Source organism: Lissotriton vulgaris, chromosome 6 (genome assembly GCF_964263255.1).
Source record: "Lissotriton vulgaris chromosome 6, aLisVul1.2, whole genome shotgun sequence".
Lineage (NCBI taxonomy): Eukaryota > Metazoa > Chordata > Amphibia > Caudata > Salamandridae > Lissotriton > Lissotriton vulgaris.
Window position 1 is genome coordinate 79,473,779 of NC_141694.1, and position 18,852 is coordinate 79,492,630.

An 18,852-nucleotide genomic window follows, 5' to 3' on the forward strand; every position below is an offset into this window, starting at 1 on the left:
AAACCTCTAGAGGCTTGCCTTTGAAATGCACAGAGGCTGCAGACTAACTATAGGGGTATGCAGCCCTTGTTGTAGAGACAGGACACAGCCTAATCAGGTGTAAGTGAGGCTGGACCCAGCTCCTCTGTCCCATGCTGCCAGTGGTGGTCCATCCCAGTCGCATCTAAGCTCCCATTGTGTGTGGCTGTGTAGAAGGAATACACAAAGCCCAACTAGTAACTACATCCAGTCATGCGACCAGAGACATGGTTCAGAAACCAAATGGCTAAAGCAACTTTCTAAAAGTGGTATTTTCAGAATTGTAATTTCAAATATGACTTCACCGTAAAGTTAGGATTTCAAATTTGGATTCCAGACACAGCAAACATGAACCTGTTATCTTTTCCCAGTTGGAAATTACACTTATAAAATGTAATATGGCAACGCCAATGTTTTCTCATGGGGGAGAGAGGCCTAGCAGTAGTGACACATGAATTTAAGAGTTTTTCACTACCAAGACAGGTAAAACTTAAAAGTACATGTTCAACTTTTTTAAAACATTACACCCAGTGCTTGGGGCTGTCCAGGGCTTACCTTAGGGGTGACGTATATGTATTAAAAGGGAAGGTTTGGGCCTGGCAAAAGGTTTATTTTGCCAGGTTGACATAGTAAGTTAAAACTGCATGCCCAGCCCTCTGCAATGGTAGGCTAGAGATATGTTTAAAGGGCTACTTAAGTGAGTCACTCAAACAGTGCTATAGGCCTACTAGTAGCATTTAATTTACCTGGGCCCATGTAGTGCACTTTACTAGGAACATATAAGTAAAATAAATATGTAAATTGGGTATAAGTCAATGTTACCATGTTTTGAGCAGAGAGCACAAGCACATTAGCACTGGTTAGCAGTGGTAAAGTGTGAAAAGTCCTAAGGCCAGCAAAAAGAAAGCAGCAAAAACAGGAGGTCTCATGGCAAAAGGTTAGGGGGAAATCACACCAAGGATTCCAGGTGTAACATGTGTCCCCCGATATGAAAGTGAGAAGAACTACCCAGCCCCTTGGGAGTTCTCTTCACTAAAGCAGAAGAACCTGGAGAGACCATGTGCATTAGCGTGATCTGTTCGAAATCCATGTGCCACCATAAAGTCAAATCCCTGTAGGGAGATGGACCACCTCAACAGTTTGGGATTCTCACCCCTCATCTGTATTAACCATCTGAAGGGTCTGTGGTCTGTCTGAACCCGGAAGTGAGCACTAAGCAGGTATGGTCCTAGCTTTTTCAGCGCCCAGACTACAGCAAAGGCTTCCCTCTCTAATGCACTCCACTTTTGTTCCTGGGGAAGTAACCTCCTACTGATGAAGGCTACAGGTTGATCCATACCCTTTACATTTAGCTGTGAGAGCACAGTCCCTATGACATGCTCCTAGGGTCTGTCTTTACAATAAATTCTTTTTGAGAATTCAGCAGCCTTGAACACAGGTGCTGTGCACATGGCCTCCTTCAGGGTGTCAAAAGCATTCTGGTATGACTTCATCCACATCACCTGACGTGGCTGCTTCTTTGATGTCAGCTCTGTCAAGGGTGCAACAATGGTAAAATACCCCTTGACAAATCTGCAGTATCTGGTGAGGCCTAAGAAGGCTCTCACCTCTGTCTGGGTCTTGGGGGATTTCCAAGCCAGAGTGCTTTTAATCTTGGCCGGAGGGGGTAGTCTGGACTTCTGGAGGGCAGGATTGACCTGGAGGCTTTCTTGGAGTGTTGCTTGCCGTGTGCCTTCTTGAAGGGTGCCAGAGTGTTGGCGCAGTTGGAGATCCATCGGTGAAGGTTGCGTGCTAAGGTGTTAGTGTCTGCTGTCTGCGGTATGGTAGTGCTGAGGAAGGCAGTGAGATGTTCTTCAGTGGCCTTGTTGAAGCTATGATAGGGGCAGTGAGGGAGTACGACGGGAGTGGTGAAGGCGAAGTGCACGCAGTGGTGGTCGGTCCAGAGGAGTTTGGTGGTGTGGCTGAAGCTGATGTTTCAGCTGGTGGAGAAGACGTGTGTCTAGCTGTGTGGGACGGAGCAGTGACTAACAGCTTGAGTCCAATGTTGGCGAGGTTCTCCAGAAGGGATGTGGCGTTCTGGTCACTGGGGTTGGTCAGGTGGAAGTTGGGGTTGCCAAGTGGGATGTATTTGGGGAATGTAAGAGCCTAGGGTGCGATGAGGTCTACGATGGTTTCAGTGAAGGGCAGGTGGGGGCAGGGAGGCCTGTAGACGAGGGTGCCACAGAAGGTGGTGTTGGGGTTGGTCTGGATCTGAAAATTGAGGTGTTCCACTGTTGTAGTTGGGTCGTTCGAGTGAGTGGTGATGCATTCTCAGGGTGGTTGCAGGTGATATTGTAGCCATCGGGAATGGTGTTGGCAATGTCTAGACCAGGGCAGGTGTAGGTCCAGGTTCCGCGAGGAAGACGAGGTCGGGAGAGTCCACGTTGAGGAGGTTCCAGATTTCTGTGGCCTGTTTGTGGAGGGAGCGAATGTTGAGGAGGATGAAGCTGAGCCGGTCGGTTGCGCTGTTGGTTAGCTGTGTGGTGAGAGGAGTTGGCGTGTTGGGGTGGGCAAGGGTATAGCTGCAGTTCCGGCAGTAGAAGGGTCCTTGGGTGTCTTTTGACGATGCGAGGTGGCCGGTGGCGTGGAGTCCTTGGTTGCGGGCGAGGAGGGTGCTGGCTTTGTATTGGTGGAGGGTCCGAGAACTAGAGTCTGTGGTGATGGACGCAGTCCAGGGGCATACATGTGCAGACGGGCTTGCCGTTTGTGCGCCGCGGCATGGCCACGGAGCGCCTGCCATTAAGTAGTGTGCAGGGGGCTGGGCAGTTGGGAGGCAGAAAATGCGGGGAGTGGGAGAGGGTCACCAGAGAGTGGCAGTGCCGCGGGGTATTGCAGCGGCAAGGACGGCAAAGCAAAGAGCGAAAGCAATGAAAAACAAGCATTGGAAATGCAATAGGTCTCGGATTTATTTGAGTTAGAGCTAATGGCATTGTAAATGGCAATGTCTTTTAGCCATGTGTTATGGAGTGTATGCATGTGGTGTCTAGTGGAATTATGTGGGTTGGATTGGAATTGTAGCAATGGTGGCATGTTGCGCTTTAGATGAATATGTTTAAAAGTAAAGTGCACCATACAGCGATTGCTACAATAGTTAATTGTGGATGCGTTAACAATTTATGTGTGCACTGATGGCTGGCAGTGTGTGTGCCTGGTGGAAGCGTGCACTGCCGGCTGGAGGTGTGTGTGCCTGGTGGAAGCGTGCACGGACGGCTAGTGGTGTGTGTGCCTGGTCAAAGCGTGCACAGACGGCTGGTGGTGTGTGTGCCTGGTGAAAGCGTGCACTGACGGCTGGTGGTGTGTGTGCCTGGTGAAAGAATGCACTGACGGCTGGTGTTGTGTGTGCCTGGTGAAAGTGTGCACTGATGGCTGGTGGTGTGTGTGTGTTTGGTGAAAGCGTGCACTGACGTCTGGTGGTGTGTGCCTGGTGGAAGCCTGCACTGAGGGCTGGTGGTGTTTGTGCCCAGTGAAAGCGTGCACTGACGGCTGGTGGTGTTTGTGACCGGTGAAAGCGTGCACTGATGGCTGGTGGTGTTTGTGCCCAGTGAAAGCGTGCACTGACGTCTGGTTGTGTGTGGGTGTGGTTGTGTGTGTGGTGGTGAGTGTGTGGTGGTGAGTGTGTGGTGGTGAGTGTGTGGTGGTGATTGTGTGGTGGTGATTGTGTGGTGGTGAGTGTGTGGTGGTGAGTGTGGTGGTGAGAGTGTGTGTGTGTGGTATTATATGTGTGGTCTTGTGAGTGGTCTTATGTGTGTGTGTGTGGTGGACTTAGTTCGAGTTTTCGTACCCTGTACACTCACACACTGCCCCTACACACTCACACACTGCTCAACCTACACACTCACACAATGTTCACCCTGCACACACTGCTCACCCTGCACACTCACACACTGCTCACCCTGCACACTCACACACTGTTCACCCTGCACACTCACACACTGTTCACCCTGCACACTCACACAGTGCTCACCCTACATACACACACACTGCTCACCCTGCACACTCACACACTATTCACCCTGCACACTCACACACTGCTCACCCTGCACACGCACACACTGCTCACCCTACGCACTCACACAATGCTCACCCTACGCACTCACACAATGTTCACCCTGCACGTTCACACAATGCTCACCCTGCACGCTCACACATTGTTAACCCTGCATAGTCACACACTGCTCACCCTGCATGCTCACACACTGCTCACCCTGCACACTGCTCACCTTACACACTCACACACTGCTCACCCTACACACTCACACACTATTCACCCTGCACACTCACACACTGCTCACCCTGCACACTCACACACTGTTCACCCTGCACACTCACACACTGTTCACCCTGCACACTCACACACTGTTCACCCTGCACACTCACACACTGTTCACCCTGCACACTCACACACTGCTCACCCTACACACTCACACACTGCTCACCCTACACACTCATACACTATTCACCCTGCACACACACACTGCTCACCCTGCACACGCACACACTGCTCGCGCTCACACTGCTCACCCTACGCACTCACACAGTGCTCACCCTACGCACTCACACAATGTTCACCCTGCACACTCAGACAATGCTCACCCTGCACACTCACACATTGTTAACCCTGCATAGTCAAACACTGCTCACCCTGTATGCTCACACACTGCTCACCCTGGACGCTCACACACTGCTCACCCTGCACACTCACACACTGCTCACCCTACACACTCACACACTGCTCACACTACGTAATGGGAAAAGACCTAGCTCTGCCCTTTGGCCTGTGTTGTAATCGCACAGTAGGTTGTGAGTAGTTGCGCTTGATTGGTTTGGGCGTCCCCTCCTTGCTGCTCCCCTCACAGAGGGCAGACTGCCTCCACGAAGCTCCCAAGACACTTGTTCAGCTGTTCTTTGTTTTAGCTCCTGTGTGTGTCAGTGCACCGTGTAAGCGCACAAGCATACCCTGCTCTCTCTGGAACACTCAAACTGCTGAGTTTCTCTCACTCATGCAGTGACTCACTCATGCAGTCACTCTCCCTCATGCAGTCACTCTCACTCTGCAGTCACTCATGCAGTCACTCTGCAGTCACCCATGCAGTCACTCTCACTCTGCAGTCACTCTCACTCGGCAGTCACTCTCACTCTACTCTCATTCTGCAGTCACTCACTCTACTCTCACTCTGCAGTCACTCTCACTCTGCAGTCACTCTCACTCTGCAGTCCCTCTCACTGCAGTCACTCTCACTGCAGTCACTCTCACTGCAGTCACTCTCACTCTGCAGTCACTCTCACTCTGCAGTCACTCTCACTCTGCAGTCACTCACTCTGCTGTCACTCATGCAGTCACTCTCACTCATGCAGTCACTCTGCAGTCACTCATGCAGTCACTCTCACTCATGCAGTCACTCTGCAGTCACTCATGCAGTCACTCTCACTCTGCAGTCACTCTCACTCGGCAGTCACTCTCACTCTACTCTCACTCTGCAGTCACTCTCACTCTGCAGTCACTCCCACTCTGCAGTCACTCCCACTCTGCAGTCACTCCCTCACTGCAGTCACTCTCACTGCAGTCACTCTCACTCTGCAGTCACTCACTCTGCTGTCACTCATGCAGTCATTCATGCAGTCACTCATGCAGTCACTCATGCAGTCACTCATGCAGTCACTCATGCAGTCACTCTCACTCATGCAGTCACTCATGCAGTCACTCTCACTCATGCAGTCACTCTCACTCATGCAGTCACTCACTCATGCAGTCACTCTCACTCATGCAGTCACTCTCACTCATGCAGTCACTCTCACTCATGCAGTCACTCTCACTCATGCAGTCACTCTCACTCATGCAGTCACTCATGCAGTCACTCATGCAGTCACTCATGCAGTCACACTCACTCATGCAGTCACTCTCACTCATGCAGTCACTCATGCAGTCACTCTCACTCATGCAGTCACTCATGCAGTCACTCTCACTCATGCAGTCACTCATGCAGTCACTCTCACTCATGCAGTCACTCATGCAGTCACTCTCACTCATGCAGTCACTCATGTAGTCACTCTCACTCATGCAGTCACTCATGCAGTCACTCATGCAGTCACTCATGCAGTCACTCTCACTCATGCAGTCACATGCAGTCACTCTCACTCATGCAGTCACTCTCACTCACTCATGCAGTCACTCTCACTCATGCAGTCACTCTCACTCATGCAGTCACTCTCACTCTGCTGTCACTCTCACTCTGCTGTCACTCACTCTGCTGTCACTCTCATTCTGCTGTCACTCATGTAGTCACTCTCACTCATGCAGTCACTCATGCAGTCACTCATGCAGTCACTCTCACTCATGCAGTCACTCATGCAGTCACTCATGCAGTCACTCTCACTCATGCAGTCACTCTCACTCATGCAGTCACTCTCACTCATGCAGTCACTCTCACTCATGCAGTCACTCTCACTCATGCAGTCAGTCATGCAGTCACTCTCACTCATGCAGTCACTCATGCAGTCACTCTCACTCATGCAGTCACTCTCACTCATGCAGTCACTCTCACTCACTCATGCAGTCACTCTCACTCAATCATGCAGTCACTCACTCTGCTGTCACTCATGCAGTCACTCATGCAGTCACTCATGCAGTCACTCATGCAGTTACTCTCACTCATGCAGTCACTCCCACTCATGCAGTCACTCTCACTCATGCAGTCACGCTCACTCATGCAGTCACGCTCACTCATGCAGTCACGCTCACTCATGCAGTCACTCATGCAGTCACTCTCACTCATGCAGTCACTCTCACTCATGCAGTCACTCTCACTCATGCAGTCACGCATGCAGTCACTCTCACTCATGCAGGCACTCTCACTCATGCAGGCACTCTCACTCATGCAGTCACTCTCACTCTGCTGTCACTCATGCAGTCACCCTCACTCTGCTGTCACTCATGCAGGCACTCTCACTCATGCAGGCACTCTCACTCATGCAGGCACTCTCACTCATGCAGGCACTCTCACTCATGCAGTCACTCTCACTCATGCAGTCACTCTCACTCTGCAGTCACTCTCACTCTGCAGTCACTCTCACTCTGCAGTCACTCTCACTCATGCAGTCACTCTCACTCATGCAGTCACTCTCCCTCATGCAGTCACTCATGCAGTCACTCTCACTCATGCAGTCACTCTCCCTCATGCAGTCACTCATGCAGTCACTCTCACTCATGCAGGCAGTCTCACTCATGCAGGCACTCTCACTCATGCAGGCACTCTCACTCTGCTGTCACTCATGCAGTCACCCTCACTCTGCTGTCACTCATGCAGTCACTCTCACTCATGCAGTCACTCTCACTCATGCAGTCACTCTCACTCATGCAGTCACTCTCACCCATGCAGGCACTCTCACTCATGCAGGCACTCTCACTCATGCAGGCACTCTCACTCTGCAGTCACTCTCACTCTGCAGTCACTCTCACTCTGCAGTCACTCTCACTCTGCAGTCACTCTCACTCTGCAGTCACTCTCACTCATGCAGTCACTCTCACTCATGCAGTCACTCTCACTCATGCAGTCACTCTCACTCTGCAGTCACTCTCACTCTGCAGTCCCTCTCACTCATGCAGTCACTCTCACTCATGCAGTCACTCTCACTCATGCAGTCACTCTCACTCATGCAGTCACTCTCATTCATGCAGTCACTCATGCAGTCACTCTCACTCATGCAGTCACTCTCACTCATGCAGTCACTCATGCAGTCACTCTCGCTTATACAGTCACTCCCACTCTGCAGTCCCTCTCACTCTGCAGTCACTCTCACTCTGCAGTCACTCTCTCTTATGCAGTCACTCTCACTCATGCAGTCACTCTCACTCATGCAGTCACTCATGCAGTCACTCTCACTCATGCAGTCACTCTCATTCATGCAGTCACTCATGCAGTCACTCTCATTCATGCAGTCACTCATGCAGTCACTCTCACTCTGCAGTCACTCTGCAGTCACTCTCACTCTGCAGTCACTCTCACTCTGCAGTCACTCTCACTCTGCAGTCACTCTCACACTCTCACTCTGCAGTCACTCTCACTCTGCAGTCACTCTCACTCTGCAGTCACTCTCAACCTGTTTGGAGCCCAGGATGCCTGTTTTTTCGGCCACCATCATTGGAGGAGATTGTGAATCCTTAATCGCCTTCTGGATACCTGGGCACGCAGTGTATGACAATTTTGTTTTTTAAGATTTGCCACATTCTCCCTGGATTCTAACCTAGTTTGGTTTCGGTTATCGTCTTGAAGACGTGGTTACGCTCCATTATTATCATTTGGCAGGAGACACCTGTGTCCCTTGCTTGCGAGGGTGGTGCTTCTTTTCTGTTTATCCCGAGAGTCCCTGCCTATATCTGTGCCTCGGGGTCCCTTTTTCTCCCTGCATTGTTTGTTGAATCTTGTTCAGTAATGTGGCACAAAGACCCAAACTAGCATACCAGCGCAAACGGGGAACTAACCCCTCGCTGGTAATCAGGGGGCCAGTCCTGCACTTGTAGGCGTTTTATCTGTTACAAAAGATGTATTCACAATAGTGCTAACATTTAACGCAGGGCTGTTGGGTCGTCTTTAAGCTCTGGTGTCGCCAGAAATCACTCAAAATTCCCTGTCCCAATTCCTTGACGGTCTATTATAATAACGCGGTTATTCACGTCTGTCAATCTATAACGCTAAACTCTGATCCCCACCGTAGCAAAGGCAGCAAAATCATAGGTGTGCGCCCCCTGACCCCACCCACCCCTGCATAAGCTGCACTCCGCTCCGAGACATAACAGCACATTGTTGTGTTCTGCTTACATATTTGGAGAAGGTCTTTCTGACAATAAGGTTCTCCAGTTGGGAGGGGTATATAAACAGTTAGAAACCACTCCTTAAGATTGAGGGTGTCTCCTCCACAGTGGGGAACACCTTTATGTTTTTAGGTCCCCTCACACACCAACAGGCCCCTTGGTGTCATGCTTCATCATCGGGGTCATCGTACCCCTCTACGGGTACGGCGTGCTGCGACCTACGGAGACGTGAGAGCACTTGTTTTAGACTATGTGTGGTGTTCGTGAGGGGTTTATTTAAATAAGTGTGAGTGTATAGTGGAGTTTGGGAAATAGTGATAGTTAAAAAGAACCTGGCTCGTGGGGTGACTAAAAATTATTTAATAAGCCCCCGGGCTGGTGCTGTTAAAAATGAGGGTGGGAGGTCTCTACGCTGACAATGTGCGTTACCTCCTTTTTGTGTGCATCGACATGTTTCGGTGCCAGAAGCACCTTCTTCAGGACGGGGTGCACAAATCCCCACCTTACTCACGTTTCTCTAACTAATACCAGAATTTTCTAAATAAAAGTGAGGAAAAAATTATTACAGTGCAGGTTATGTACCTAGCAAAAAAAGAACGTTGTCTATTGATCCACCTGTAAAGGAAAGAAGACAAAAAAATGTTTCTGGTGGTCTCTCTCTCCATATCCATAGGTAAAATGTCCAGTGGTTACAGGTGATGAACTATAGCCTTATTTTAGTGCTTATAGTGAAATAATAAAAAAAAATGTATATAAAAGACACACTAGACTTACTGACACACAACATAAAGCACACACACTTAATGAGGACATTTTTGATCAGGTGTTTTTAAATCATTATCTGGTCGTAACACCCTTGTTGGTATAGAGGGAAAGGATAAAGTTTGTGTTTGTATCCCTATAAAGTGAGGAGGAAAAAAAATCGAAATCATGCCATTACATGTTTACAACATACTGTTTTGGAGTTGCAGATAAACCTCATGAGCCAGTACGTCAGGATCTGATGTGCTAATTAGCACCTGTTTGAGAGAGAAAGGCATATTCAGGTCTTGGTTTTACTTACATACATGTAGTGGTGGCAGTGCTCTCGGTCATCAGACATTTCTACTCACGATTTCTACGAGGAAATACCACCCGATCGATCCCTTCGTGGCTCCGGTGATAATGCCAGAAGGAATTTTGAAAACGGGGTTTTATACCCTTTCCCCAGGTTGAAGTTGATTAGTTAATTGCATGATTCATGTTTCCTTGTGGTCATATATGGTCATTGTCAGTTTCAGTTAGTAAATTGCATGATTGTGGTTTCCTTATGAGCATATAAGGGCATTGTCGGTTCCTTGCTCGCGGTCATTGTTTGTTCGCGTCTTTCCTTCGCGTACGCGTCCATGCGGTATGCTTTGTCCTACTGCGCATGCGCTGTTATGGGTGTCCTTGTTACCTGTTATGCGCATGCGCTATCCTGCGCTGATATTTCATGATGGGTAGTTATGGCAAAAAACGAATGATGTTTTTCTCCCAACTAAGCGCTGTGCATGGCGTTTTGCTGGAAGAAAAAGAAAAAGCCCACTTTGTTCATAATCCTGAGTTTCATTCTTTGCTCGTTTTCTTTTGCAAAAGGACAGAGAATACATATTTACCAGGATGAGTTTCATTCTTTGCTCGTTTTCTTTTGCAAAAGGACCGTGAACACATATTTCCCAGGATGAGTGGATATATATTCTAAGGGCGAGTGAAAAATTCAGTTCCCCGGGTATATTATGATTCGCCTGGTAGATGCTCAAGTGGGGAGTGACAGGAAAATTTTCATGAACCACTCTGTTTGCAAGAATTGTTTCTACGCCACATTGAAGAGGTCTTTCATCAGGGCACCATTCTATGTTAACTGACCCCAGGGGATATTGTCATTTAGACCTGTGGTGTTAGTCCCCAGTCTGAAAACCCATCTCTGCTCTTTCTCAAAGAGTCCTTGTTCTGATGGGAGTTGTTCAACTACTGTCCACCTAATGTCATTCACACAGTGTCCATTCTCAATGAAATGTGTGGCCATTTTTGTCGTCGTCTTCTTACAACGGATATTGCTCTTATGTTCTCCGATTCGCGTTTTCACTGGTTTTTTGGTCATGCCAATATACTCCAAACTGCAAGGGCAGGTTATCATATGTATGACATTCTTGCTGTTGCAATTGGTTAATTTTCGTTGTTCCCAACTTGTTCCGTTCCTAAAAGTCAGATTCTTACTTTTCTGAGTCAGGTGACAGCTCGCACAATTACCACATGGGTAGTGGCCACCCAGTCCTTGTGGATGGAGTTGTGGCATTTGTTGTATTTTTGGATGTGTATGCACCAGCATGTCCTTGAGATTTTTGCCTCGTTTGTGGGCAAATAGGGGTTTCTCAATGTTTAGTTTGCCACTTGTCAGGATGCGCCAATGTTTATTCAGAAGTTTAGAAACCTCACTGGTTTGGGGGCTGTAAGTTGTCACGCAGATGGGTCTGGCTGGTGCCTGATTGCTCTGGGGTCTGTTTTCCAGTAGTGCCTCCCGATGGTTATTTCTCGCCCTTTTCATTGCGTTGTTGATGACCTTCTCTGGGTACTGTCTTTTCTGCAATTTGATTTTTAAATCCTTTGCTTGTGCCTTGTAGTCCTGGATTTGTATGCAATTACGTCTCAGGCGTAGGAACTGTCCATACGGCAAATTGGTGCGTAAGTGCCGTGGATGAAAGCTGTCATAGCAGAGGAGACAGTTCCTCGCCGTTGGTTTGAAATGGGTATTGGTATGTAGTTTCCCGTCTTTTGGGAAGATGTTAAGATCCAGGAACACCAATGTTTCTCTTGATACTGTATGAGTGAACTTTAAGAATTGGTTCTGCTGGTTCAACCAAACCATGAAATCAGATACAGATTCTTGGTCCCCATGCCATATCACAAGCACATTATCAATGTACCTTCTCCATGTGTGTATGTGATGTCTGTATGGGTTGTTGGTATGTAGGATTTTTGTACTTTCCATATGGTGAACATACAGCCCGCCAGGCTCGGCGCGAAAGTGCTGCCCATACTCGTGCCATGGCGTTGGAGGTAGAGGGTCCCTTCAAACTCAAAAAAGTTTCTTGTTAATGCAAGTGTGATGCACTCCATTACCACACTTCTTGGTGTTTGGTATTTCCAGTTGGTACTGTATATAACTTCTTCTATGATAGCCAAGGTTTCATCGTGAGGGAGGCTCGTGTAGAGGCTCTCCACGTCCAGGCTGAGAAGTAGTTGATTTTCTGGATCAAAAGTCAGTTCTTGTAAAAGCTGGAGGACTGCTTTTGTGTCCTTCAGGTATGTGTTCGTCCCCTGGACTAAGGGGCGCAAGAAGGCATGAGAAAATTTTGACAGGTTCTCAAGGATGGAGCCTATCCCCGAGACGATGGGTCTGCCTGGTGGATTTTCCAGTCTCTTGTGAATTTTCGGTATACAGTAAAAATATGGTGTTTTAGGTGTCTTCTGGGCTAGAAATTTGGCCTCTTTCTTTGACAACCAATTGTGAGCCAGGGCTTCCTCCACCATGGCTCCAATGGTAATTCTAATGGATTCTGTTGGGTCTTCGTTTAGGATGGTGTAAAAGGTGTGAAAAATCACGCCTGCTATCATTAAATGTTGTGCTTCAAAAAGCATGCACACAAATGCAGACCTACCAGAGGAATGCTGGCGCGGTAACCAACACCGCACAGCTGCTACAACGAGGGCTTCATTATTCCGCCTAATGGGCAACGCTATCCCCCTGAAAACGGCTCCCAAAAATCCGTTTGTTCTGCCCCTCGTGAAGCGCATCGAAGCCCGCCGGCTCTTCCCAGGCTCCCTCCACGTGAGCCCAGCCCTCGCCTGCCTTCAGTGCGCGATTTTTTACTGCAAACAGTATTTACCTGCTGTGCCTCTTAACTTTCAAAGAGCGGTTACAAGGAAAATACTCATCAATTCCCCCTTCGTGGGGCTGTAATTTCAGCATTGCCCCTTCCCTCGGCTCAAGTGCACATATATTAGTCACACCAGCCCGCTCGACGGTGGGCGCGCAGGGACATTCTATGTCTGCGGGTGCTAAGACATTCAGCACTTCAAAGACTAAAGTTGGGGGTGATTTATTGGAACAGTAATGGTAAAACATTTACCGGCTTACACCCCCTGGACAGTAAGATTTATTCTGCTTTAATTATATGGAAATTAAACAACTAAACAAAAGCCAATACTGCAACTGCTATTTGAAGAAACACCTGAATTGCTGCGCACTAAGAGTTAAACTAAGCACAAGTTAAGACCGTTTTGTCAGAATAAATCACATTTATTATTTATGAAAATGTATAATTATCTGTTGGTTTAAAATTCACCAAGAAATTCAGAACAATTTATAACACGGACAATTTTTGTAAAAATTACATTTGCATAAAAAGTGCATATTAGTGAAAAAACAACATTCATACGTGATTGATCAATGTTCACATTCAAATCTCACTCTTTCACACATACCAGACATACACAAATCAATATTTACAATCTAGAATGTCACAAATTAAATTTATACAACAGAAACACCAAAGACACTCTTTTTAGTACAATTGAAACTACTTCTTAAAGTCGTAACAGGCTACTTCAAGAATAGCGGTCTTAAGGTGGAAAAAAGCGGTCTACGCGTTTCGAACCCTTAATCAATTGGAGGGTTCTCATCAGGACCTCATAACTGTAGGAAAGAGAAGGAAAAAGGTGTCACTAAATGTAGGTCCCACTGGGGGAGGGGGAGAACTAGCTGCCATCCTCATGCTCAGCCTCTTACCTTTGGTATGAGTGTGCACTAATATGAGACAAACCGGGCGAGGACACTCTACAAAACAAATAAACAGATGCATCTAGTCACTCAACCAGTATGCAATCTCGAGCAATTCAACATATGCCTCTCAACAACAGCCCGTCAAGTCACCAAAACACAGACTTACATGATTCATATTGATGTCGTGATTGATAATCTGAAAGGGAGAGTGGGGGAAACCTCTGTCAGTGGATGCAAGCATTAGGGATGCCTGGAAGGATTAAAAGGCTGAAATAAGCACCTTCCAGTGCCTTTCAAAAGGAATTCACACAATCCACCCAGGTCTGCCGGGCCAGCTTCTCACTGCCCATAAGCGTCTGTCTGTACTTTTCTGGGGTCAAACCATACTTTCTGATAAGGGCTTACTTCATGGAGGGGGGGGGGGGGGGAGGGGTTGTTCCCTTCTCTAGGGCCAGAACAGTGTCTATCTCCACGCTAGGGATATGCCTCCACAGACTAGCTCCCTATCCTCCCCAGGAATCGTTCCCTCCCACTGGCAGCCTGCAGCCACTGGTCACAGTAAAGGCTTTGATCTATCTCACACCCCACTCCCACTACCTCCTCCCACTTGCTCCTACTGACCATGTAAAGGGGACGACACTGGAACAATGGCTGCCTCGCCAGGAATGGCCTTCTGTCGACCCCTTCTTACATCCTCCAGACATGGCTGAGGCAGCTTCTTCCTGCAGTTTGTTCTTAGGTCCATGCACACCACAACTTCCCCTTGCTTTGTTGTATTTTTGCATTGTTAATGTTCACATTTGTTCGCAATTCGCCATGTGCCTTTCGTTTCTGTCTCACTCACTCCTACCCCTTCACTGTCTTGGCCTCTCTACTCTTCCTCTATTTCTGTCCCACTCTCTCCTGCCCCTTCCCTGTCTTGGCCTCTCCACTCTTCCTATGTTTCCGTCTCACTCTCTCCTGCCCCTTCACTATCTTAGCCTCTCCACTCTTCCTTTATTTCTGTCTCACTCTCACCAGCCCCTTCACTGTCTTGGCCTCTCCACTCTTCCTCTATTTCTGTCTCACTCTCTCCTGCCCCTACCCTGTCTTGGCCTCTCCACTCTCCACTCTTCCTCTGTTTCCGTCTCACTCTCTCTTGCCCCTTCACTGTCTTGGCCTCTCCACTCTTCCTTTATTTCTGTCTCACTCTCACCAGCCCCTTCACTGTCTTGGCCTCTCCACTCTTCCTCTATTTCTGTCTCACTCTCTCCTGCCCCTACCCTGTCTTGGCCTCTCCACTCTCCACTCTTCCTCTGTTTCCGTCTCACTCTCTCTTGCCCCTTCACTGTCTTGGCCTCTCCACTCTTCCTCTATTTCTGTTTCACTCTCTCCTGCCCCTTCACTGTCTTGGCCTCTCCACTCTTCCTCAGCTTCCGCCTCACTCTCTCCTGCCCCTTCACTGTCTTGGCCTCTCCACTCTTCCTCAGTTTCCGCATCACTGTCTCCTGCCCCTTCACTGTCTTGTCTTGAATTTTGAGACTGTGATTTGCACCTTTGGAAGACGGGCGTAGGAAGTGTGTTGCATCATTCTACTATTGACTGTACATGTTGATCGGTTGAGCTGGACCCGGGTCTGTCGTTTGTTTCTTTTTTTGCACTGTTGAATAAAGACTTAACGGGCCGGAAAAACATTACTCAAGTTCCCACCAAGTGGCTTTTACGCACATCAATACTTTAGAGATGTAATCTGAGCTTTTTAGACATCTGCAGAGTTTTGTTGCACAAGTAGTCATAAGAATGTGAAATATGTAAACTTTGCATATAGAGCAGTCTGTTGCACGTTTGCAATGAAATAGGTTTGCCTTGATTGTAATATGTATTGTTACGATAATGCGACTAGTGCGCACGTATACCAAAAAGGCGTCTTGGAGCTGTCTGTTCCTGGGATGGAATAAAAGCCTACTTGTTGAAAAGCTAAGTTTTTAATTGTTTCCTAAAAGCAATAAGAGTGGGAAGGGCTCTTATCGGAGGAGGAAGGGTGATCCATAACTTAGCAGTTCAGACCACAAAGCTTCTGTCTCACCAGTTGATTCTATAGGTTCTGGGAATGGTTAGCAGGTTTGCCCCTAATTAGTGTAGCGATCTGCGAGGTGTGTAGATCTACAAGGAGTGCTTCAGAAACTCTGGATGTGTATTGTTAATCACCTTATAGGCGATGCACAATGCCTTAAATTTAATTTGGCTTCCGATTGGCAGCCAATGAAGTTGTCTAATGACCTTAGATACAGAATTGAATTCAGGGGTACCACAAAGCATCCTTGCAGCTGCGTTCTGTACCATATGTAGCTTATTTAGAACCGTTTCCAGGACATTGATCAGTAAACTGTTGTAATATTCTACCTTGGACATGACAAAATCGGGTATTATTGTCCTCCTTGCTTTCGCTGGAAAAAAAGTTTCTTTACCATTCTAAGAATGTAGAAACAGGAGGGAATCAGAGAATTGACATGAAATTCGTATGTAGGTCAACTTGTGATCTAAGATGACACCCACATTTTTTGCCTTGGCCACTGGGACGGGCGGAGGTCCCAGTTTGTCTGGCCACCAGCAAGAGGACCAAACAGGGAGTACGTTTCCAAAAACAAACACCTCAGTCTTAGTAGAATTTAATTTGAGGCAATGTCTGGACATCAATGAGCTGATTGCTAGCATACCATCATGGAGGTTGACCGAGATGTTAGCCCCGTTTTTATAAACGGACACAACGATTTGAGTATCATCTGCGAAGGAAGTGAGGGCAAGGCCAAAAGATTTAATTACACGTGCCAAATCAGTGACATAAGTATTAAATAGTGTGGGGCTGATGGATGACCCCTGTGGCACCCCACATGGAAGAGAGAAGGTGGAAGAGTCGAAATTTCCCAAGCTAAATGATTGAGTGCGCCCAGACAAAAAGGATGTGAGAAGAGATTCAGCCCTATTCATGTAGCCTAGGGAGGTGATATGGTTGATCAGAAGCCCGTGATCAACCGTATCAAAGGCCGCTGATAAATCTAACAGGACAAGAGCTGCTTCCCCTCCTCTGTCAAGGGTGGCCTTTATCTCTTCAGTGGCTTTAATCAGCACTGTCTCGGTTCCATGGCCTTTTCTGAAACAAAATTGGGTTTCATCCAGCAAGTGGTTGTCATAGATATATTGAGAAAGTTGGCTATTCATTACTTTTTCAACTAGTTTAACCGGCAAAGGAAGACGCATGATGGGCCAGTAGTTATTGGGATCCGATGCATCCAGATTATGTTTCTTCAACAGTGGAAGACTAGAAGCTTACTTCCATTGAGTGGGATAAATGCCTGTGATAAACATGGTGTTAAAAATATTTGCCAAGTTGGACCCTATAAGATCTGGAATATGTTTCAAGACAGAAGGAGGACAAGGATCGAACGGTGAGCCAGGTTTTGCATTGTTCAGCATATTGGTTACCTGTTCCGAGGTGACCGGAGAGAGTCAAAGTCTCAGGTCGATCAATATCTGCATCAGACAGTCTCTTAGTTCAAGAGGAAGCTTTACATTTTAAGTAGATTTGATCTATGATTGCCTGAAAGCTCTGGGCTAATGAGTCACAAAACGCTTGCATCACTGTGTTAGAGTGGTTTCCTGAAGGATCCGCAAGTTTGGACACCACATGAAACAGTTGTTTGGAGGAGTCCTGGGAGTATTCTACTTCCTGTGTGAAATAATAGTTTTTTTCCTTTATAAGGAGGAGTTTGTAATCAGCCAGAGCCTGTACATAGTATGTTTTCTTATGGCTATTATAATGCAGACAACAACGTCTCTCTTGTCTCCTGCATTGCTGTTTCTCGAGACTCAAAGCGTCTGAGAACCATGGGGCAAATGGAGTTTTCCTATTTTTGGAAACTTTCTTGTAAGGGGACCAGTTTAGAAAAAGTGTCTTGAAGCCAGTATGTATAACTCTTGGAGGCCCGTTCAGCATCTAAAGAAAGTTCTGGTTGGGTAATAGGTAGCTGCTGTATAAGGAGAGAGCAGTCTAAGCTATTCCAGGTTCTAAATTGTTTGGAAGTCCCTGGCCTAATGTGTTGTGGTTGTTGTTCCAATAGATGTACATCAAATAAAATGGCGTGGTGTTCAGACCAAGTCAGTGGAAGTACCTCCTTTACGATAATCTGCTCATTGTTGGTAAAAAGACCGTCCAATATGCGTCTGGCCGAGTGAGTGAGTAAGTTAACTTTTTGTGAGAGCCCTAAAGAACCTAGCGTATCAATAAGAGTTGCTGTGTCCCTGTCATCCATAGCGTCTAGGTGAAAAATGAAATCCCCCCAATATAGCGAAACTCGTTTCGCAGGCATTGTCTTTGCGAACAATAATTTGATGCATGCTATTTAATAAGCAAAGCTGATGATTATATGGTTAAGGTCACCTACATCAGAATACTCAAACAGTAGGCCTATCACAAGTGAAAAATTATTTAACAGACCATGAGACAATGGTACCTTAGTTATGGATCACATACCCCATTTTAAATCTTTTAACTGTGTAATACAGATCACACAATGCATGGAAAATGGGATCCTGAAGTCTGACTTGTGTAGAATTGTGGTATTTTAACAGTGACAGAAAAATATAGACTTTGCATGGATTAAAAGCAAATCTTTTCATAAGAGCAGACTGCACACAAACCGTAGCTGTAGAGAGCTGGTGCCCCAGCATTATGTAGACGGTGAACATCACAACACCAAGGAGCAGAGGCAGAGCTTCCGAGAGGTAGACACAGACTGTTTCCAAGTATTTGATGGTCCTCAGCATTCGAAGCTCCTTTTCACGGATGGTTTTCACTTTGGCAGTAAAGTGTTTTTCCCAAGCATAGAACTTAATTACCTGGATTCCACGCAGGATTTCTGTCATTAGCTGAAAGACAGGAGTAAAGAGGAGACATTAAAGGGAAACCAATGGTAACTTAACTTTGCCACAGAGCACTTGCAAGACAAGCTTTGGGTTACATTTATGTGACTCCGCTGTGATATATATACAGTGGGTACCTGGTCTGTGAAACACGGCAGATAAGTTTGCGTTTGCGCTGACAACTTTTCCAGCCAACATTGCCTGCTCTGTAAATGCCACAAGTCTGCTTTGAACCTCTGACGATCTAAATGTCACAGCTCTGTGACTATGAAAAATGGAAGGG

At 47.2% G+C, this 18,852-nt stretch overlaps 1 protein-coding gene across 2 annotated transcripts in view; it reads right to left on the reverse strand.

Annotated features, from left to right (window-relative positions):
• Positions 1 to 18,852, reverse strand: part of LOC147706825 (ATP-binding cassette sub-family C member 10-like) — an 875,391-nt gene that overhangs the window by 655,824 nt on the left and 200,715 nt on the right. For both annotated transcript variants that reach the window (XM_086925960.1, XM_086925959.1), the window contains exon 5: positions 18,348 to 18,575. In XM_086925960.1, coding sequence (XP_086782086.1) covers positions 18,348 to 18,575 — 228 coding nt within the window. The remainder of the gene's footprint in view (positions 1 to 18,347; positions 18,576 to 18,852) is intronic.